This window comes from Accipiter gentilis, chromosome 17 (genome assembly GCF_929443795.1).
Source record: "Accipiter gentilis chromosome 17, bAccGen1.1, whole genome shotgun sequence".
NCBI lineage: Eukaryota > Metazoa > Chordata > Aves > Accipitriformes > Accipitridae > Astur > Astur gentilis.
In genome coordinates this window covers 25,589,669-25,613,241 of record NC_064896.1, presented here as the reverse complement: position 1 = coordinate 25,613,241, position 23,573 = coordinate 25,589,669, and the positions used below count along the sequence as shown (strand labels likewise).

The 23,573-nt window shown below is 42.9% G+C and overlaps 1 protein-coding gene across 2 annotated transcripts in view; it reads left to right on the top strand.

Moving 5' to 3' along the window:
- NELL1 (neural EGFL like 1) overlaps window positions 1–23,573 on the top strand; it is a 299,533-nt gene that overhangs the window by 9,739 nt on the left and 266,221 nt on the right. For both annotated transcript variants that reach the window (XM_049821020.1, XM_049821021.1), the window contains exon 3: window positions 19,476–19,626. In XM_049821020.1, coding sequence (XP_049676977.1) covers window positions 19,476–19,626 — 151 coding nt within the window. The remainder of the gene's footprint in view (window positions 1–19,475; window positions 19,627–23,573) is intronic.

The window sequence follows — 23,573 nt, the reverse complement described above, 5'->3', positions numbered from 1 at the left end:
CTTACGAACGTGACAGAATGATACTGAGACTTCTTGAACAGGATTGTAGTATAAATTTTAGCACGTGAAGAAACGCTGAGCCATGGCTCACTTAGTGGGGCTCAGTCCTCTTCTATGTTTCAGATGGCAGGGAAGCAGGTCTTGTTTTGACCCTGTAGGTGGAAACCTCAGCAGGATCTTGAGTTCAGTGGCAGAGAAAGGCTGTCGTTATAAATAAGGCAACAGGAGGCGCTTAACTGGTCGTCCTGTTTCTAGGTAGACTGGGCCCAATTTTTAGCCTAGCTGTTACATGATGTGATTACTTTAACCAGTCTGACTTCTGTTCTGTGCTCAGTTCTCGTTGGGGAAGTAAAATTTTATTCCTTTTACAACCTGTCAGCTATGCCCATTTCTTTTTAATTCTTCTTCTCTCAACATCTCCTTTGAGCTAACAGAGGCTTAAAGCCTTTACATATAAAGCAGTTCCCCCAAGAAGTTTATTAAGGCTTTGCTGTTTCCTTTCCTGGCAATCTGGCAGTATTTTTCAACTTAGTCTTTAAATTAGTAATGGTCTTTTTACTATGTATACTATGTATAGCACTCAGTAAAATAAACCACCGCGTACTGTTAAAAGTCTAGCTATATGTAGCCCTTTCTTCCTTGACTGCTTCTTTACTTTTATTAAACCACCGCTGGATTTAGAAGAGAGAAACACCTGGCCCGCACCTCCTGCAGCACAGAGTTCAGTCGTGCTCCTTCTTCCCACTTTGTAATAGTGACTGCCGAGTTGTCTTCTGTACAGTCGTGGCTCCGACAGGAAAGGTGAAAGACTAACAAGTATCTTAAAGCACAAAGGCGATGGTTTTGTGAGAAAGGAGTGAATCTTGTTGAGTTCCTGAAACAAAAGGGCCGTCCTGCTTCAGGTCAAAAGAGAGAGAGCAAAGCTGCGGTCCCAAGGCGGGTAGAGGTGCCTCCTGGCAGACTCGCTTGAGCTTCCAGATGCCGTACAACCCTCCCTGTCGGTGTTTCCTCTCAGTGTGTTACGGGTCGTGATTTTTTTTCAACACCTTCCTCCTTGACTTGCTAATTCCTCGCTTAGAGAGTGGAGGTGTTTCCAGATCCCACTCGAGGAGTCCGAGTCCTAAAAGTCAGCTTTTGCGGTGCCAAAGTTGAAGGGCTTTGTTCGCTAGCCAGCTTTGCTACACTTTGAGATTGGTGGATAAGGAAAAGTGCACAAGTTGATCTTGTGGTCAGGAGTGGGCATGTACCCTTTATATCGGGAACTTTAGCTCTGCTGCTGCTAGGACGGTCTTCAGGATCCGCTCGTTATGCCCTGGCTACGTGCGTGGGGCAGGAGCTCAGCACTGAGGTGCGCTCAGTAAATTCAGGGGCCAGGTGAGTAGGCTGCTGCCGTCGTTTGTCCGTGTGTGAACACCTTCTCACCCGAGTCTCAGTGACCTGTGTGCTATGGCTAAGGTTTTAATCCACTTCAAGTGTTAAAGCTCAGTTAGGCCAGCATAACGTGCAAGGCGCGCGAGCTGCAGAGCCCAGAGAAGAGCCAGGGACTGAATGAGGGGCAGCAGATAATGGCTCCAGGATGAAACTTGCAATTACTCTTCCTGGGGTGGACAGCGGGGAGGTCTGCAGTGGGTAGGAGAGAGAAACTTTAATTTTGGAGTTCAGGGTGTGGGTCCCTCTTTAAGTGAGATAATGCAACGAGAGCCGTCGCTCTCTGTGTGATCTCTCCTGGTATGTTTATAGCAAACAGCGAGTGTAAGCAGTATCGTTTTTACGGAGCAGAAATCTTCCTGTGGCAGAAAAATGAGGATGGCATGACACGGGTGGCTCGAAATCTTTGTGCTGCCTTCTCTGTAAAAGAGAGTAGCTCCGGTACCTTTTCCATGACTGCTGATATCTGAATATCCTGTCTTGCTGGTGTGCTGGGAGGTTTTGGGGCAGCAGTGATGCAGAGCCTCTGGGTATGCATTTGGCAAAGCAGACGGTGACCCTTGTGCTGTTGAAAAGGAATTTTTTTTTTTTTTTTTTTTTTTTTTTTTTACCAGGGATTGCCGGCCGCCCGCCTGGGCACGCAGCCGAGTGCCTTGCGCAGCCGTTCGCTGCTTCCCTCCAGCCGGATGAGGGTTTTTTCCCCTTTTAAAATACGCTTCCCTTGAGGTGCCACCAGCCAGGAGGAGGGGCTGGGCTGGGCCCTGAGGTGAGGCGGTTGGAACCGGCTGGAACCGGCCGTGTCCGGCCCGGGCCGGTCCCGGCCTCTCCTCACAGGGAGGCCCTGCGCCTCACCGCACGCTACAGCTATAGCTTCATGGAAATGCTGCAAGCTCCTTGAAGTTGTGAACTTTCTTTTTTTAAAAGGGAAGAGGGAGGGTTTTTTTTTCCCGGTTACGTGCCCTGTCACGAAGGCCTGTGCTGGTTTCCACAGGGGCAGGGTGAATTTGGGGTTTTACCCCATGTTTGCCTGTGGGGCGCCTTTCCTGGGACCTCAGGAGGGAGAGGTAGTTGCCGTCAAATAAAAAGCCTGTGTACGCGTAAACAAAACCAGCACCTACCTCTGAGGTGTGGGTCAGCTTTTCGCCCTGATCCTGTGGTGACATTTCAGGCATTGCTGCTTCCTCGATGCTAAATTTTGACCTGTTTCCCTTCTCTTTCTGCTGAGCTCTCCCTTCTGAGATCCTCGTCTCACCGGAGGACAGCAGGACCGGCGGTTTACTCAAAGCTGATCCGCTTTCAAGGGCTGGCTGGCTCTGAAGGCGGTGACGGGCACCTCTGCTGGTGGCTCACGACCTGCGGCTGCACGGAGGCGGTGGGGACCAGGCCAGCGTGTGTCTTCCCCTGCGATGGAGGTTTACGGGGCGGTGAGAAATAGGGCCCAGCCCTTGGGAGAGCGGGATCCTCACCCGTCCTCCGCACTCATCCCTTGGGATGGTCCCCCTGCTTTTACGAGCTCCAGCCTGGCCCTTAGGAGCTGTGGCAGCTGCCCGCCATCCGAGAGAGTTGCTAGAGTTCCCTCGCTGCTTTCAGGCCTTTGTCAAAGCTGCTTTTGAAAGCACTGCTAAAACAAAAGTTAAAATAAGATATCGACAGCTGGGCTGGCTGCACCCAAGAGGAAGGAGGGAAGCGTGACTTCTCTGACGGGGGAGGTTTCTGTGCTTGCGTCCATCAGCAGGATGGAGAGCAAGGTCTTGAACTCTTTCTGGGATTTCTGGTGCTTCTCCTGCTTTCCCCCTTTCCTTCCCGGACCTCTCTGAAAGCTGGAAATTTAAGGGCAAGGACTGGGTATGTAAAGTGGCAATAATCTGGTTGGGGTGAATGGGCTCCCCTGAGAGGATACAGGCTGGTGCTGGGCAGTGGGGGGTGAGCAGCAGTCGGATGAGATGAACTGTGACAGGCAGGGCAAAGCAACTAGGGCTCAGGTGGAGGGGAGAGAAGAAAAACAGCTGGGGTGAGGAGCTGGAGGCTGAGAAGGGAGCGGGTGATGGCCGGGCAGAGAAGCTGGGACGAGGACACTACACGGACTCAGACTCGAGGGGAAGGGAGCGAGGTGCAGGGATGAAGAGCACGGTAAGGGGAGCCACGGACAGCGGTTGGGAGAAGCAACCCGGAGAGAGGGGCGAGGAGCTAGGGCCTCAATGGGAAATGCAAGGGCTTAGACTAGGTGGGTAGGACTGGGTAAAGGTTTGCTTACGGTAGGTTTGCGTTAGGGCAGCGTAATAGGGAAAAGCACTGAAAGTTCAGGTTTGGTAGTGCCGTAAAGTACCTGTGATGCGTGCTAATTTTTAACAAATGTTTTTGCAGGATACACCTTGGATAATGTGGGGGGAGTTTATTAGGTTTTTTATTAGAACCTTAATTCTGCTGTGCTTTGGTTGTTCACCTGTAAAGTTGAGGTACTAATGCCCTTTCCTGTAACAACAGTGGTGTGAAAAGAATTCATTAATATTTGTAGAGGTCTCGGATACTGTGCTGGAATAATTAACTTGGTCATGGTCTGTTCTGTCTTCAGAGAAGGATTTGAATACGGTAGATTTACTGTTCAAGGTGAGCCTTGAACAATAAAAATTAAGCAAAACTTCAGATCCTTGTTTGTTCAATAAATATTTTTTGCTCTTTTTTCTTTACTTTGTGCACTGACTGAGACAGTGGCCCTCTGGAAAGCTGGTGTGTGATCCTGTAATTAAGAACCGGTGTTGGAATGCGAATCCCCAGAGGGCTGAGCAAGGTTTGCCTCTGAGACTTTAACCCTAACATCTGTCTAACTTCTCATTTATATTTGGTTTGTTTTTTTTTTTTAAATATAGCTGATGTTTTAATGTGTTTTGTATACACAAGGTAATTTTTTTTGGCAATGAAGTTGTTAGGCTAAGTGTTTTTTTCCTTTGCAAAACTGACCATTTTCAGAAGAGAGAAATGATGTGGAGTTGGAATACAATGAGCTAGGAGGGGATGAGTGAGATGAATCATCTTCAATGGAGGAAATTAACGATCACTTGGGACATAATTATTGAACAATGCTTTGAGGCTTTGAAGATACATAAACTACTGTTAACTTTGTCAGTTTCCAGAATTAGTTTTTAAAATACTCATATATACCTATCCAATGTAGGCTGTTTCCACTCTCGTTTGATGTTTGCATTATGTTAGAAACCTGTCTAGGAGTAAAATTATCCAGCATATTGATATGAAGGTATAACTTGCAAATCCTTGCAGAGCTTCTTGTTCCACATCCTCTTGTTTCCAACAGCCCCGCCCCTCCTCCCCTGAGTAAGTGTAGACTAAAATAGAAACCTAGTCACATTAAATGACAGTGACCAATTTCTACTTTTCTTTTTTTTTGTTTTTTTTTCGTCCTGAATGTTGTCATGCTGTCTTCTGTGACTTGACATTTTTTGGGTTTCCTATCATGTCTGTAATGATTAGGAAAGAATTCTGAGCACACATTACCTCTGTCCTTGGCAGTTATTTTTGCTTTCCTGGGAGACAATAATTGTGCTACTTGTCTATCTTCATTGCCACGGTGGTAAGTACAGAGGGGAAGTGGGATAAGCACTTCAGTATTTCTGTAGTATACTAAAAGCCTCGAATGCTTCTGGCAACCTGTTGACAAAGTCCTGTGATGAAGATAAGCAGAAAGGAAACAAAAGGTCTCTGCTCTTCAGTGGGCAGAGAGTGGGATGCAGAAATTAGTTTCTGATACTGCTATTAAGTGTTGCATGCTCCCACACCGTATGAGCATCTAGGCCCTTACAACGAAAGGGAATCCATTTAGATAAAAGTAAGAATAACTGTTTGAGTTTCTTGTATCTTCATCAGAACAGAAATAGGACAAAAATTGTCTTTTTCCTGCAAAGGATTTTAGCAAACTGATACTGTTAAGACATATCATACTGCAAGTACTCAGGTTTTAATTTCTGGTTTAGTAAATGGGTATTGAACTGGAGTAAGAATATTGTTCTATAACATCTCGTCAAACAGGCCCGTGTGCTAGTGAGAGCCCAGGGAAGTGGAGGTGAAGCAGAGTCGGCACCTGAGTTGCGCTGCCTTGAGGCGAGTCCCTGCGCAGCGCTGAGTATCCCTGGGCGGAGAATCCTGCCCAAGGTCAGGGAAGTCCCTGCACCCGCTACTGCAAGTCCAGGTCGCTGGACAGCTGCTGGGGTAAAAGAGAGGAGAGTTGGAGCATTACTTGGCACTGCTGAGTTAAAACTGCTTGAAATGCAGAGGGAGGGAAAAGCGATGCTGAAGACCTGGGTTCTCACTGTAGGCAGTGAAACAAAGTGGTCCATTAGGGTTGATTTTGACTCCAAGAGGGATGTCTTAATTTTTAAAGCAATTTTAGTAGAAATGTGTTAATATCCATTTGATAAGAACATTTACACTCATCCTACTTGATTAAATTACTTCTAAACAGAGCTACATCTTTCGCCTAAAAGGAAGTGGTGGTGTTTGAAATTACTATCACATGAATTTAAACACATACAAGGATGATTTTTTTTTTTTTTTAAAGATTTTGTATCTTTAAAAAGTACACAAAGGCAGATATAATCAGACCTAATACAAGAGCCAGGCATGGACCATTTCCTGTGGTGAAAAACCCTGCTGTCTTGAACTACCTATCAAGAATAGAAATTAGATGCTACTTGAGGCCTCAACCTACTTGTTCTATGCCAAATTCTAGATTAATCTTGCCACCTGCAGTGTGGATGTATAAATGACACGAGGGGGACATTTTTTCTCTTAGTTTTCATTTTTGCCACATAAATGGTGTGAAGTAATCACGTCATACTGTGCTGGTTTATGGCATTATTGTCATGTGATTGCCTTGCCTTTGTGGCCTATTCAATGATACAAAATACAGAACAGTAGATTTTTTTTTTTTTTTTTTTAGTAGAATGGACAAAAAAATTGTTTCTGGCACCTGATGTCCACTAAAACATTGATTTAAATCCTTGGTTATGTAGGTTGCATATCTGCTAAAAGAGCAAAGTTGGTTTTGTAATTCTGACAACCGGGATCTGTGACTCACTACTTTGGAGCAATAAATACTGTAGCTGAGCGCTGATGTTTTGGCTTCCTAAAAATCTCTCATATAGTCTTTCTGTCCCCGCATCCTCCCTCCTTGTGTGATAACATTTCTTACATAGTTACAGCTGAGTTTCCCATTGGTCCTCTGTGCTATAAATAGGAAAAAATAATATAGGATCGCTGCAGCTGCATGGATTATTTTACTAAGTCTGTCCTCCCCTTGCACGTACGGGTGACTCCTCCCTCTGAAACTGAGAGTTTTCCATTTGGCATCAGTGGGAACAGACACCTCCTACAGCGGACAAGTTTGGGTTGTAAAGCTTAGTTCTGTGTTGTGTCCCCCCTTCTTTTTTTCTTTTTCTTTTTCTTTTTTTTTTTCTTCTCATTTTTTTAGCTTTTGTAAACTGGAAGCTAGCAAAGATGCTCCGAGAGCACAGCACATATAAAACTGGGTCTTGGAGGTTAAATACTCATTGCTTCTATGATGAAAGACCATCTACGGATGGCATTCAGACCTGCCTCTGCTTCTCTCTCTCTCCACTTTGGCTCATTGTGCGTAACAATGTTGAAATTTTAAAGCCTGTTCGTGGGGACTGGGGAAAATAACAAAGCCAAGATGCGTGGGAGGAGAGTGGGGTTTGTGTGTGTGTGCGTCGTGATTTTTCTTGGTCTGTGGAGGTCTCTACGGAGGTCTGTGGAGGATGTTCAACATGCTGTTTGGAAAATGAAGCAGCGTGGCCTTAAAACACGATATTTGTAGAATAATTTGGTAAATGCCGATGATTTGGGAACCACGCGTACCGCGTTTTAGTGCAAGTCTTCCTTTAAAGGGAATTTACTGACAAGTTGTAGTAGGAGGACTCTCTGCAGTATTAGTTAGAGTAATCTTATTAGGGAAATGGTGCAAGTTGTTTAGGTTTACTTCGTCATAATTAATTCTGAAGCCAGAAGAAAATTAGGTTTCTTTTTTTTTTATAACAGTATTGCCCACACATTTAAAAGTCATGGTCCTCTGTGTTAGCCTTTTGTTCTCTGATGCGGGCAGTGCTTTTAATGTTTTTTGATGTCTTGCGAGTACCAGCTTTCAGATGGGATATTCTGTCTTTCTAGCTTTATGCCATCCTAATTGTTTCAGAATGTAGTCATTAAAAAAAAAAAAAAGTAAACATTATTGCTGGTGTTACTGCTAACGGCAAGAAATGCGGAAAAGAGGGACACATGTGGCATTCTATTTAAATAAAAGCTTATTTTCAGAAACAAAGGCTTATGGAGCAAAAGGGAGCTCTTAGTACCCCAAGCACGTTTGCTGTTACGGATGAACCCACAGCAATGGATGCTATCAAAGTTGTCATATTTTATTCATGAGTTGTGGTATGCTTGGGTGAAATAAGAAAAGCAATGCTCCAAATCATAATTATGGTGTAAAAAGATAAAACAGTTATTATTGTGACATTTTTTGAGAATTCGTAAATCTCTCAAATAATTTGTCTAAAACTTGAGGAGAATGACTAAGTATGTTAGCTGTATTTATGATTCTTTGTTGGGGGTGTGTGGAACACTTCGCAAATAGAATTTATACATATTTGGGGAGAATATATCAATGCGTGCTTATGTGTGTTCCAAGAAGCAAAGACAACTAGAATATTGAATATAAACGTAAAGAGGCTGACAGCAGAAATTATACTTCAGTAGAGAAGGGCTTTGACAAATGTGTTATGCCTCATGCTATTATCATGCAGTTAATAAATAAAACAGACACCCAGGATTTAATTTGCTTTAGCAATAAATGGAAGTGATATTTCCGAGGGAAAGAAAACAGAAGGAGGAATTAGTTTATGAAACGCGTTTGTTTAATGCTTGTACAAATTGTATATAGAGAATAAAGAAAAACCATAAGATTTTTAGTAATAAATGAGCTAAATGCTTTAAGAGTAATTAAAAAAACCTATTTAGAGTGTCAAGTCATTGGGAGTTTTTGAACTAAGAGAGCATTTCAGCATATGCTTATTTTGAACTTTACAGATAATTTCATTGCCTTCAGTTGGATTATTCATGTGATGAAAGGCTTTACTGGACTGGAAATTAAAACTGTTGTGTAGGTGTAGCCAGGTCTCTTAGCTGCCATAAGTAGCATTAGGCGTTGTAACCTCTCTCTGCAAGTGAAGAAACTGAGTCAGAGGTTTCTGTTTTGCTGAAAGTTGCCGGTCAATGAACTACTTAAAACTAATATTTTGATTTATACATTTAAGAATGCAGGTTTTCACTAGGGAGGCAAATTCTGAGTTCTGTGTGACCTTGCTGAAGTTAGACTGGAATTTCCAACAGAGTCAAAGTAGTGTGGGCATTCCGCTTCTCTCCTGCTTCAGTGGGATCTAGTACTTAAAATTTCTTTGAAAATCCAGGTTATGGGTTACTTTTTGACTCTATCTGTCATTTTCATGTTAAACTTGGGAATCCTAAAGCACTTCAGAAGTACTTGGTGTTACTGTTTATTTTTAATACTCTTGCCATGAAGTATAAGCAGCATTTATTATTACCTGTAAGAAGGAAGAGTGCCAAATGCAAAATCAGAATTTTGACACAGTGCTTAAAAATACAAATGGATCGATCTTTCTGCATGCTCTATTGAAGAAGCTTCGATTTTGTTTTGAGATGACAAACACACTAAGGGTTGTAATAAGTCCAAACTACAATTAGCAGTTATTTGCAAAAAACTTGTCTTCTGTATCTGATTTTTGGTTCTAGATGTTCCTCACCTTCTGGTACCGTCTTAAGTTTCTTTTAAGCAAATGCGGCTCAAGAACATGTTTTGTCAAGTTCAATGTATGTTATCATTTTTTAAAAGTAATTTCAAATTCTTTGGGTGGGTGACTTTGAGCATACCTGAAAATGTTTTGTAGAAGGGGAGGAAAAAATTGCTTAGCTTGCTTTTGCACGAAGCCAGAACATAGACAGTGGTTTTGGGTGGCTCATTATTTTGTGTGACATTAGCATTTAATATACTCTTAAAATAGATCCCTGAAGTGGACAGTACTCCTGCAAAACGGACAGCATATCGGTAACGATTCTTAGCAATTACTGCTTTTTCCCAATGTTGCATACGTTGCCGCTGGCTCTGTTCAAACATGACAGCGTTACTACCGTAGTCCCTGGTCTTTCTGTTAAAATGTTGTTTTTACTTTCCAAATTTGCAAATAGCAATCTTTATAGTCACAGTGATGTGATACCTTATCTCATAAAGATAAACAGTGGAAAAGATGTTATAATCAGTGACTCCTGAACTAATTAACTAACAACACATGTAATTTGATTAACTCACATGATTTAAGAGTAGATTATGTGCTTTTAGTGGTAGTGTACCTTCTGGAGCATTTCTACCAAGCATTTAATTTAAGGGATCAAGCGTTTGTCAACAGTCTTGATTTCAGCACGAGTCCCTTGAGGAAACGACAGAGCCTACTTGAGAAGGCAAGCCCGAGCTCAGTAGCTGCTTAAAATATTTGAAACAAGTTAAAATGGCTGCCTTGAGTAACAGGGTGAGTAACAGCCTCAGCAAGGCGATCGCCGTTGTTCTCGGCAGGAGGCTTGTTGCAAAGCTGTTTGGCTTACTCCGGTTTTCCGATTTTGCTCCGTAATGGCGGAACGGTTTGAAGATGGCATCGGTTGCTGCCCTGTGCGTGTGCCCAGGCCTGCCACTCGTCTTTCTGCTGCTGGAGAGATGACTGCAGTGCTTTCCTTGGGCATTCTGTCCACTTGGGTGGAAGAGACAAGGAAGGGCCCTGGAGATAGGAAACCCATATGCATCGAAAGAGGGGCAGTGTCTCAATGTAGGCTTTGCTGCAGCTTTACGCCGCTGTGCTTTCTCTGTCACCGAGGGCACCTTTTGCTCGCTGGGGCTTGAGAAGTGTAGGTGGCCGCCTTCTGTCTTGGCACGTATTCGTTTCCAAGTCTTGGGCGATATCTGCTGCTCTGTTTGTTCCAGAGTACTCGATTTCCATTTGGTTCAGTTTGAAATGCTGATAAAGCAAACAAAGGACTTAGACTCCCAACAACAACTTAATTAACATGAGTGTGGTCATTCTAGCTAGTGCTCAAGTTAGGCCAATTTTCAAGAAGTGAAGAGTCCGACATTAAGCCACTAAATCAACTAAATTATTGGTTAGGGAGAAAATGTGATTTGATAAGTAGTCTCTGTTTGATTTCTTTAGTGACTCCAAATTCTGCTGTCCCTGGCATCTGGAGTTTTAGGATTGGGTCTGCAATAGCTTCTTGAAAGGAATGAAATATATATATAATTTTAAATGCTATAGATTAATTTTGTTGGGAGAGACCTAGTTGTAAACTAGTTTACAAACATGTATATCAAAATGACAGCAATATATGAACGCATATTGCCAGGGTAGTTTTGCATCATACAAAAGGAGAGTTTACATTGAATTACACTATTTTTCCACCTTCTCTAGCAGAACTGCTTTTGCTGTATAGTCATGGGAACTTACCTTTGTAACATTAGCTATTCACCCTGGTAATTGCTCTATCCTCTAATTTAATGAAAACCCATTAAACCGAAACAATAATTAAAATGAGACATCATCTCTGTAGGAGGTTTGCATATTAAAATCACCAAGCATTTCACTGCAGACGGATCTTATTCTTGAGAAACGGTGTTTGAAGCAACATGTAAAAAGTGATTTATAATGAATAATCGTCATTTAGAAAGCTGTGCTGTTGAACATGATTTCCTACTGTTTATTACTAACTCCGAGTGGAGCTAGCAAGGCAAGAGCATTTACAATGCCTTTTCGTACTGGTGAGAATACCCAGAAGCAGAGATGCGCTTGTGAGAAAACATCGTGCCCTCTTTGGTCCTGCCCGGTAGCGTAGTTTTTAAGAGAAGGGCGAGGCGTTTTCCCTCCTCTCTCTTGGTTTCTGGCAGGTACGACAGGCGGTGCTGGTCCCCTCTGTTCCAGTGCAGGGGGCCACAGAGAGCAGAATGAGGCCGGCTCAGCACCTTAATGTAAGCTTGCGCTTATTTTCCCTTGGCGGGACCACCACGGCTTGCTAAAGCTCGTGCTTTAGCCTGGCTTGACAGCAGTGTAGGCAAGGGCCGAGCACGGTGAATGAATTTGGGTCTGCGCTTAGGGGATGTCTAGGTATGCTGCTACTTGGCTGGCGCGTCTCTGCAGCGCGGTGTGGGCTGTCTTGAGCCTTGGTGCTGATAGCCAAATTGAGCACCCAAAGTGCTCTGAGGGATATATGTGGCTCTGTGCCTATTCCTGTGACAGGAGCGTGTTGTTTGCTTATAAGGAGAAATTTGTGTGAATTTTCTCCCCGCGGCTTAAAATAAAAAATTGGTGCTATCTGCAGATAACTGCATTTTGCCCTTGCTAGGCAGGGAGGGACAACTACCTGAAGTGTTTCCCTGCTTGGTAGCGAAATGACTTCTTTTTGGCGACTGTTCCCGCGGTTGGTGTTAGCATCCTTCTGTGAACTTTTGGAGCTGTTTGTGACTTGTGTGGACTGAGGAGTGGTTTTAGAGGGGCAGGAAGGAGTGGGCGTCTATCACTGGTAGTGTTTTGGATTGTTGTTTGGTGGTAGGTTGTTTTTTTTTTTTTTGTTTTGTTTTTTTTTTTTTTTTTGACCAGTTCTTCAGAAGGTGATTTGTGGGACCAATGTGCAGAAAGGAGTCTCTGCACTGGATCCCATTTAGACTCAGAGGCTTTGATAAAGCACCTGCCTTCAGTGCGCAAGAAGGTTTTTGTGGTGCTGTTGTGTGTTTTCATCCTGAGCAACTTTAGAAACTGTCTGCCCTGAGAGTTGCTAGTTTCAGATCCTTCTTCTACTCTTGGTTCCATTTCTGGAAAGCTGACGACTTAAAAAAATGGGGCACTGGTTTTTTTTGGTGGTGTTTTGTTTGTTTGTTTTTTGTAATAGAGATTTCAGTTTTATTGGATTTTGCCTACAGCAAGGTAAAAGCCAATATGCTGCAATATTCGATTCTTTGATTGCTGTAGCTGAAATCCAGATTCTCTGTTGTCGCAGGGTTAATTTCTACTTGCTTGATCAGAGTGATGGTGCAAAGGTTCTCCAGAAAGCATGATGAAACAAATAGCTTTAAAATGGTTGAAGGTACCAATGAAGCAATGTGTTCTGCAGTACATTCTCTGCCAAAGTAAGGAAGGAAAAGATATTCAAGCAGGCTAGTGAATGATGAACCATACCTGTTGCTTCAGAAAACATGGGTTGATTTGGAACTGAATTTTAGTATTTTTCCTCTAGTGGAAGCATCTGTTAAAAAAAAAAGGATTGCCCAGATGGATTGGGATTCAGCTTGTAAGAACCAGGGCACATTTTTCATTGCTTAAAATTCCAGCCCAAATGGTCACGTACTTCCCTTTGTACTGTGGATTGTGACACTGTCATCAAAGTAAGTTTGGCAAGAACTTTGCCTGCTTTCTTTGCATTATCCTTTTCTTCCTCTAACTCATTTTGCCTGCTTCTGTGTGGTGATAATTTTCTCGCGCTGTCTCTAATGCAGCTGAAGCCAACTTCTCCCTTTCTCTTATTTGGTGCCTCTAATGTGTTCTGGGCTATGCGTGGCAAAAGCCTGAGGTTTTAATTTTTAGTTGCCAGAGCTGCTGATGCACAGAGCAGTGGATCCACACGGGAGGATGTGTCTTAAGCGCCTAAATCAAATTTGTAAGGATTGATATTAATGCTGAGTTATTGTATCCTCTTAATTCCATTTGTCATGTAGGGTTACTGCGTACCAAAATACCCGCACGTTTAATACGTATGGGTAAAGCTTGCCCTGATGTCATTGGCCCCAGAGCAGCGTTACCGTTCCGCTGGACCAGTGTTACAATGAAGTGAAAACAAACCCATGGTAAAATAAAAATTTGAGACTTATTTTGAAGGTGCTGAAAGCAAGTATTGTGAGTAATTGCAGTCGCGGGTAAGATTTATCAAGGTGGCTGAGCATGGAAGAGCTTGCTGCAGCTAAGCAGGGTGCTGTGTGCTTCCTCTGCAGACCCTGGCCAGACACGCTGCGGTGCTGAGGCCCTGCGTGAGTGCAGCCCTGGGTGCTGGCTCCTCTTGTAGCTCAGCTTGGTAGGGCTGTGCTGGTCAGGGGCTGAATGGGCTCATGCGGGACAAGGCAGCCGGGAGCAAGGTGGCATCCTTGGGAATGGGGGAGATGGCGCCGGGCAGGGAAATGTGGGATGGCAGCGGCTAAATGGGTTTGGCTGTCCTGGGAAACTGCAGCATTGCTTTGTGCTTGGTCCTTCTTCCTTGGACCTGCGGTCTAAAAAAAGGAATTAAAATCGAGCAACAAATACGCTCTCACTCTGACATAGGTGTGTCTTCTGCTTCTCTGATTTGCTGAAGGTGGAAAGTTGCCTTGACTTGATGCTCCGAGATGATTTGTATCTGTTGTACTTTCAAATAACTATGTATGCTTGCTTTTCTTGCTTGTTTAATTTTAGAAACACTTTGGTATGTTTAAAAACCCTCTCCAGACAGTCAGTATTTCAAATTAAGAAAATATAATCACATAGAAGGGCATGTGAAAGTCGTATCTATGTTTATTTATTTATTTATTTTGCTGAGATTGCATTATCATTCAAGTGTGAAGCGATGTTTCACTGAAGATTACTGTATAAACCTATATTGTTCTATATTATGTAGGAAATACGACATTTCATTACAAGCAGACAGTTATTTTTATAGAGAGCATAAAAAGTATTTTCCCTTTCAGGCACCTGCGGTGAGGGGGTGTATGTATTCTCAATTTTTCTTTTTTTGAAGTGTGAAACCTTCAACCTGAAAATAGAAAGCTCTTATTCTAAATGGATCGTACTCCCAGTTCATTTTTATGGTACTTTGTGCAGAAATCGAGCAAAACACAAACAGATGACATACCCAGGGATCGCGCAGTATGAGGAGGGCCACTGCCAGAGAGGCGCAGGAGGGCTCTCCCATGGGGCACGGGAGCTGGGGTGATGCAGTGCCAGCTGGGCCGCGCCCTCAATGAGGCCTCGTGCGGCTCCTTCCCAGCATTCGGGCCCCAGGTTGCGAGCCCAGGGCTGTGCTCAGCACCCCGCCAGGCTTATCATTTCCGAAACGCCGGCTCGTGCGCCCCGTGGGTCCTCGCGAGCCTTGGTGGGCTCTTCTGCTTACAAGTCCAGCCGCCAGCTCTTGGGTCACGTTTGCTATCTTGCCGCTGAATTGCTGGGAAACTCTCCTTGTTGTAGTTGCTGAGATTGAGTTATGAAGAACAGAGTTTCCTGAGACATTTCAGCATCTGCAAGTAAGTTTTCAGTTGTCTAGTGGTAGGGCGTGTTCCTAGGCACTGGTACCTCCTCCGACTGGTAATGAGTAGATCTATTCCAAAGAAATAGCACCATACTCTAGACACGTATTCATTTTGAAAAGCCTAGTTGTGTAACTTTGTATGAATTGTACGTGTGTTGCGAAGCGGTGTGTAAATACTGCTCATTATCTAGTAGTTTGAACCCAAGATTCTGGAATTTTACAGAGTCACAGAATGGGTTGGAAGAGACCTGAAAGATCATCCAGTTCCCACCCCCCTGCCATGGGCAGGGACACCTGCCGCTGGACCAGCTTGCTCAAAGCCCCATCCAGCCTGGCCTTGGACACTGCCAGGGATGGGGCAGCCACAGCTTCTCCGGGCAACCTGTTCCAGGGCCTCACCACCCTCACAGCGAAGAACTTCTTCCTTGTATCTAATCTGAATCTATCCTCTGTCAGTTTAAAGCCATTACCACTTGTCCTATCACTCCAGGCCCTTGGAAAAAGTCTTCTCCAGCTTTCTTGTAGCCCCCTTTAGGTACTGGCAGGCTGCTATAATGTCTCCCTGGAGCCTTCTCTTCTCCAGGCTGAACAACCCCAACTCCCTCAGCTTGTCTTCATAAGGGACGTGCTCCAGCCCTCTGATCATCTTCGTGGCCCTCCTCTGGACTCGTTCCAAGATGTCTATGTCCTTCTTATGTTGGGGGTCCCAGAGCTGAATGCAGGACTCCACGTGGTGTTTCCCACAGAGTAGCGAGAGTAGAGCGGAGTAGAGGGGGAGAATAACCTTCCTCGACCTGCTGGTCACACTTCTTTTGATGCAGCCTGGCATACGGTTGGCTTTCTGGGCTGCAGACACACACTGTTGGGGCACGTTGAGCTTCTCATCAACCCCCAAGTCCTTCTCCTCAGGGCTGCTCTCAATCCACTCATCGCCCAGCCTGTATTGGTGCTTGGGATTGTCCCAGGCCACGTGCAGGGCCTTGCACCTGGTCTTGTTGAACCTTGTGAGGTTCGCACGAGCCCACCTCTCAAGCCTGTTGAGGTTGCTCTGGATGGCATCCCTTCGCTCAAGCACATCGACTGCACCACGCAACTTGGTGTCGTCGGCAAACTTGCTGAGGTTGCGTTCAATCCCACCGTCCACGTCGCCAGCAAGGGTGTTAAACAGCGCCGGTCCCAATACTGATCCCTGAGGAACGCCACTCGTCACTGGTCTCTACTTGGACATCGAGCCGTTGACCACAACTCTTGGAGTGCTACCATCTAGCCAATTCCTTATCCACCGAGTGGTCAATCCATCAAATCCACGTGTCGCCGCTTTAAAGACAAGGATGCGTCTGGGACAGCGTCAAACGCTTTGCACGAGTCCAGGTACCTGATGTCCGTCGCTGTTCCCTTATCCGCTAACACTGTAACCCCGTCGCAGAAGGCCACCAAATTTGTCAGGCACAGTTTGCCCTTGGCGAAGCCATGTTGGCTGTCACCAGTCACCTCCTTGTTTTCCATGTGCCTTACCATAGTTTCCAGGAGGATGTGCTCCATGATTTTGTAAGAGACTGAATTCTTATCCTGAACCATTTGCCTCAAAGATTGTCGGGTGTGGGGGACTGGACCATCATCTCAAGGAACTGTGAACTGCTTATCTTGAGCCCTTTGTCTCTAAGATGGCCTGTTTAAGCAGGACACTCCTGTCGATAAGGATGATTACCAGGCCATTGAGGCATCCAGAGGAGGAAACGGGGCTGGAGCTGATAAGGTACTGGTTTCCGGTGTCGATCACGCGAAGGTCGTGTGATGGACGAAACCTGCAGCGCGTGACATCATTGAAATATGCCCTATAAAAAACTCATAGAGACAAGCTGTGTGCGCCTTCTTCACCACCAAAGAATTGAAGACCGAGGACCAACGGACGCTGCTGGATCCGTGGTGGTGACCGTCCTTGCAACCCCCACCACCGACTGCTTCCCTGAGGACCAACGGGACGCCGCTGGATCCGTGGTGGTGACCATCCTTGCAACCCCCACCACTGACTGCTTCCCTGAGGACCAACGGGACGCCGCTGGATCCGTGGTGGTAACTATCCTAGCAATCCTGTCCCGACTGCTTGCTTAATTTCTGCCTTTTCTTCCATTTTATCCTATCGCTACCATTTTGATACTTTTGATAATAAAACCTATTTTGACTGTACGGCATTTGACCTCGTTTGTGTCTTAATCTCGCTCTTGGGATCATATCGAAACCTTCCCTGACATTGGATCGGGACAGATCTTGCTGGGCACAGAGGTGAGACTGACTGGCCTGCAGTTCCCCAGGTCTAACTTTTTTCTCTTTTTAAAAATGGGGGTTATGTTTCCCCCATAATTTCATTATCTATGGCATACAATGATTTTAATCAACAGAGGATGAATATAAGGTATTGCATGTGGTTTTGTTGTATTCGTGACTATGGAGAGGTGGTAGAGTATAACACAATATTTCAAATTATGTTTCTAACTGGAGTAGTCAGTGCATTGATTATTCATTCATGATTCCAACTAGAGAATCCTATGTTTTTGTTTAAACTTTGGTGGATAGATGGCAGGATGCGGCTTCGTATCTGGGTCCCCCCATAATGAGAAAATGCTGGACTTTGCAAGGCTTGACTGAAGTTTTAACATATATGTTCCACTCACAGCACTGCCTATGCTTTCATGTGAAATAATTTTTGAAGGCTTTGATAAGTCATATTTTATTTCTGGCAATACAAAATTTTGTAAGATACTAAGGTTCTTAACCTTCAAAACAAGGATAACTATCTTCCAACTGTCAGCTCTTGAACATTTTATCTCTTGAGTCTTACTTGTGCCTTGGAACTTAGTATCAGTGGATTGTCTGTCTGTGTAGATAGCAAACTGGATATTGGAGAGCTTACTGGTGTATGGGACGAATAGTTTTGCGTCTCCTGCGTCAGCTTTTTTTACAGAAACTAGATAGTATTTATGACCAGTAATAACACCTGCTAGGTGAAGATAATGATACAGATAATGAAATCTTGAAGGTAAAGACAAAATCTGCTCTTCTGTGCTGCATTGTTTATTCCTCCGTTCCCCTTTCTGATGGCAGTGAAAGCGTTTTCTGTTCTTTGAAGCTTTATCCTCTGTTATGATAAAAGTGGCGTTGGACAGACAAATAGCTTGATGCTGTAAAGTGGGCATTGTATTTATTTATTGGGTGAATTTGAGCCTCTGGCAAAGAATTTTAAATGATGACTAGTGATTTTTGATGTCTAATTTGCAGTACTTTTCAGAGGTGAGGCTTTCAGAGTAAAAGTGTGTTAGGCATTCGGAGTGTGTAGGCTCATTTGGAGGGCTTTAAGCTGCACAGGAAAAATTGAGACACCCAATTACAATACATGCTTGAATACTTTTTCCTTGGAGTTTAGTTTCAGTCCATGGCATTCCCTCAGTAGTTGCATTTCTGAGTTTCAGGTTGTTTTTCAAGCCAGTCTCTCCTCTTCCTGTCTGCAAAGCCTCATTTAATGACACAATTTTTTTTTTTTTTTTTTTTTTTTTTTTTCCTGCAGTGAAATTCTGAATTGTAAATCTCATCACTCCTTTGTGTGTTACAGCGTTCATGCTGGGTGAGATTATCAGGACTCAGTAGAGTTACATGGTTTTCTACCAGCTGAGAATTTGTGCTGGCATTTCTGGCTTCAAAGTAAACCTTTCGAAAGGAAGCACACCGGGCTTCTAATTGGTTGTGACATCCAGGAACGGCAAGTAGCACAGGTCTTGCAAATGTGTGACAAAGGCCCAGCGTGAGAGACATGGCAAGGGGTGGGAAGGTGAAATGCCGTGATTTCTTCCTTTTGTCATTAATCATCTTTTGGAGTGATGATATATTGTGAATAAAAGGATGAGATAAAAATGAATGAGGTGGGAGACGGCGCATTTGAATCTTAGAAGATCAAGTAGGAGAAGGCATGCTGCCGCTTGGACATCAGCAGGATTAGTGAGACTGAAATATTTCTGCATCTGCCTGGTCAGACTGTAGTTTAATAAATATTGTATGAGCTGTCACGCTTTGCTTGTTTAAACTGAGAAATCCCTGAAACGATAGTGGATTGCGAGTGTGTTTTGTATTTATTTCTCAGGCAGAAGCACAGCCGTATAGCATTATTAGCAATAATACATCTCTGCCTTACACGGCGCAAGGACAGGTTTCCTCTGATGTACGATGGAGAGGTGGTAACGGAGTCAGTGGTAAAAACTGAAATTGGAGCTTGGTGAATTATGTTGGGAGAGGCAGTACCTGAGATTTCTCAGAATTTAGGAGCCTATTTATCTGACTGCAGCACACCTTATTTACAGCAACTTAATCTGCTCACAGCAGACACAAACGGCTCAGCATCCTGTTAAAAATTCTGTCAGAAAATCAGTAGCTGACCAGTTGTGAACTTGTCAAAGTGACAAGTGGGCATGCTGACAGAGATGGCACTTGGGTTTTTTCATTGAACAAATGCAGTGGTGGAGCATGGTAGATGACTCTCAAAAATGAAAAATATTGATGGGAAAATGAAAAATGTAGTCTGAATCTTTCTGACTTAGCATTTTTACCGGAGTGTTTTTTCTCTCTTTTCTTCTTTTTGTTAAAAATACAATTCTTAGATATAGAAAGAGAAATCCACGCAGCTCCCCATGTGAGCGAGAAGTTAATTCAGCTCTTCCGGAATAAAAGTGAGTTCACGTTTCTGGCCACACTGCAACAGAAGGCATCGACTTCTGGAGTTATACTGTCCATCCGAGAATTAGAGCACAGGTAAGAGGAAATTGTTTCTGTCTTGCAGCAGTAGCAACTTAAAAGATACTGAGCGCTCAGTGGTCCGTTTTGAGGATGTGTGGAAATAGTAGGTGTAAAATCTGACATGCAAGTTAAAGCCTTTCTTCGTAGTTTGCAATTTGCTACTTTTTGCTAGTTGTTTTTTTGTTATAGGAGGAATGCATTATTTATCTATCTTGGTCCGTAAAATAATTTAACTTGAACGGAAAGATCAAAACCAATGTAGTATAGACACAATGCACTTTGGAAGTTACAGACCTTGTAACGCAATTTCCCCTAATAGTTTATCATATGCATTTTGGAGTTTGCCTTTTCATAAAAGTTAAACTTACATGTTTGCTACTTCACTATGTTTTATAACGCTTTAATGTATTTTCTCTTTTGAGATTGAGTAATTAAGCTATTAAGCAATTAAGCTACTTGTGCTTCTGTATGGTGATGTGTATTTTTTCTTCCTGGCATAAATACAGTATACTCTTATTTTGTGTCCCGTCCCGTCCCCCCCCCGTCCCCCCCCCCCTTTTTTTTTTGTTGTCAGTGTAGGAGGAAAAAAAAAAGAGTTCTCTTTCATTAGCTATGATAGTGGCAGACATCAGTTTATTAGAAAAGCGTACCTTTTATTATGGCCCATAATACAATTCCAGTGACGTTTTGATGTTTGAAAGTGTGTGTTGTGTCAAACAGTCTCCTACTTGTAACTTTGTGAATGCTTTTTTTCATAATTTCTTAGGGCTGGAAGGACCTTTGTATCTAGTCTGACTTTCTGTTGTAATACAAGTATAGGACGTTCTTTGGTTGCTCCCATTTCAAATCTAGTACTAGTCATTCTGCAGCATTTCTTTTAGGGGAAAAAAAAAAAAATCTATTGGTATTTAATTTTGTTAGTCATGTACATGATACAGAACTGTTAGCCCAATTTCTTACCTTTTGCCGAGAAGGGAGAAGGCAGTGGCTTTATTATGACCAAATCATCAATGATGGCTTTTGCCAGTGCAACAGCAGAGATGTCTGGACAAGGGTAGTTAAGGGGAGGATATTGGTACTTGCTTATTCTGTCACCATACTTTTCTGTCACTTCTACTTTCTTATTGGTCTTTTACTTTATTCCTTCCTTCATTTTTCAGGCCATTGCCTCGATACATAAGAATATTGTTTTAGGTTACGCAGGGATCCATCCCTCCAACTTTTCCTGTTTTCCTCTGTTTTCCACTCTATCATTCCTTTTGTCACTTGCTTTTTAATTCCTCCAAGCTTTTCCAGGCCATTGCAGCTGTCTGAAGTCATGGTTAACGGGATCAGTTTGCCATGTTAAGGGATTTTTTTTTTTTTTTTTGCTGCTGTTGTTTTTTTGTCTTTTTTGAGAAAGAGGACGTTGAGGATAGCCATTGACAGAGGAACACTGTCACATGTAGGGACACATGCCTGCACTTGGCAAAATCCAAGGTCAAACTAGACAGGCAGTGATGATTACACAATGCAAGGCACGTGGATTTTTAGATAGGGCCCCTTCTGAATTTAGCTGCTTAACTCCTCTATCTTGACGGGCAGGGACGGAGGCTCATAGAGAGATGTGCTATGCAGGGGTAATCTTGATTGAACAAAATAGGCTGCTGATGTCCTTCTTGGCACTGAGGTTATCTCTAGTATTGCAGATTAATAGACATCTGTTTAAAAATATATGTAGTCGAAGGATTGGGTGCTAGTCTCACTTAAACCTTTGTAGTTCTGTGTGGTAACTGAGGTAGTTTCAGGCTGCGTAGCTCTGTAAGAACAGAAACGGGCATATGCAGTGTTGCTAATGACTGCTGTTACATTCTGAGTGTCAGATGGATTACTGCAATTAGCCGCCTTTTCCGGACTCATTGTGCATCACTTAAAACAGAGTCACTGTTTGTTTCTTTAGTTTCTTAAGTTGCTGCTTGGACCTTGATAAGGGTAGTGCTTTCAAACCCTTTGGTCTGCGATGACAGAAATTAATAAGGTGGATGACGGTGGAGAAAATACTTTTTAACATTGATGAGGAGTAGAGAGCAAAGATTTGGGGCACTACTGAAGAGGACCTTGCTTACGTTAAGATCAATGTAATAGCAAAACTTTTGGCTTGATATTTTTTTGGTGCTCTAACTGCTCAGGTCACTCTAGTCTTTTTAACTTTGCATGTGAACTGCGGTGGGTGCAGGCCCTTGACACAGGGGAAGCCTTTTCTAAATTATTGCTCCTACTAAGCTTTTGATAATCATCGTGGTTCTGTTCTGGTGACATTCAGTTTTTTTGTCAAGCTTTTTTCAACATTCCACGTGCCTATGAAAACAGACAATGCAAAGAGAACAGTAGGAAACCTCATTATGTTTCAGCATGATTAACACCTATGGGAACAAGTATAAGGGTACATTTATTACCTAACCATCATAGTTTTTGACTATGGAAAAGCCAATCATGTTTTTTTAACTCACCAGCATACCAAAAGCGGCAAAGTTAAAAGTTTGAGACTTCAGAACGTACGGGAGGTCAACAGCACCTGAATAAAAGAAGCTGTGTTATCTTTTGATATAAGAGTTCATATCTTTATGGGAGGCGTCTTTTTTGTTACACACAGATTTAATAGTTGACAAATAGGTTTTATTCCAAGCAACAACAAGGTGTGTGTATATGTACATTTACACACACGCACGCATATTTATGTGTATATAGATTCTAAGTTACATATGCCAGCATAACAGCGTAACTAGTTCGAAAGGGAGTTTTGCATGATGTGTGTAGTGGAGCTGATCGCCATAAAGTAGTAAGACATAGAATGCTTGGTTTATATTTCATTTCTCTAGTAAGTTGTAGCAGGATTTTATTTTCCGTTAATGGCACGGAACTCTGAAACTAAAGGTATTAAATTAAGATGGACACAACTTTTCTTGAAGTCAGTAATTGAGATAGGATGTTTTGTTATACTAAATGGATATTTTGCAACAATTACTGTTAATTTATATCATCAGTTGATGCACGAGATTTCTACTACAAAGATGATAAATGCATCTTTGTTAATATTTTATCGTGTTGAATCAGCTTAATGATGATAAAGACTTTGTTTTCATGATCCAAATGTATTAAAATACAGCTTGGAAAATGGAAGGCTTAATTAACACAGATTAAGTCTAATTGAACAGTCTGATAGTATGTGCAGACTGTGTACATAGTTATCTGGCATACAGTGGTAAATCTGAAGATTATATTTTTTTTTTTTCCTAAATTATAGATAACAAAATGTGATACAAGATGGACAAATATGTTACTTGGGGATGCAGGAGGCGGCAACTATTTTCTTTGTTGCAGGCTTATGCTAGTCAGTTCTTCCTGGATCTTTGTGAGCTATTTTGCTCACAACCTTTGATTCTTCAGACCACCATGATGCTTGGAAAAGGCCATCAAGATATTTAAAATACCATGCATAACGAGTCCTTATTTCAACAGTGATTTAATACGGTTTCATCTGAAATTGTCTGTCTGCTCCTTACCTGCTTTGGCTTTGCATGGTCCAAAGCCCAAGAACATAAATTAGATGGAGTCAGCGTTGCCTTTTTGCTCTTGGGTTGGAGGTATATTGATGGTTCCTTCCCACTGCTGGCCAAGATCAGTATCTGGAGAAATCTGTCAAGGATGTTGAGATACCCATGTTAACGTTCTTTGAAACACCGGCTTTTGCCAAAGGAGCTGACTGATTTCCTGACTAGTCTGGGGCACAATTTAAAAGCAACTGACTGCTGTAATATTTTCTTTTCTTGGTGATGTGAAAATTGTGCCCCTTCCAAAAAAAAAAAAAAAAAAAAAAAAAAAATTAGGCATCAACTTTTCCTGTACTTTGTCTATAAAAACAATGAATTACAGTGAGTGGGAAAGGATAGCATTTGTGTACTTCGAATGCATTTTAAGGGTTT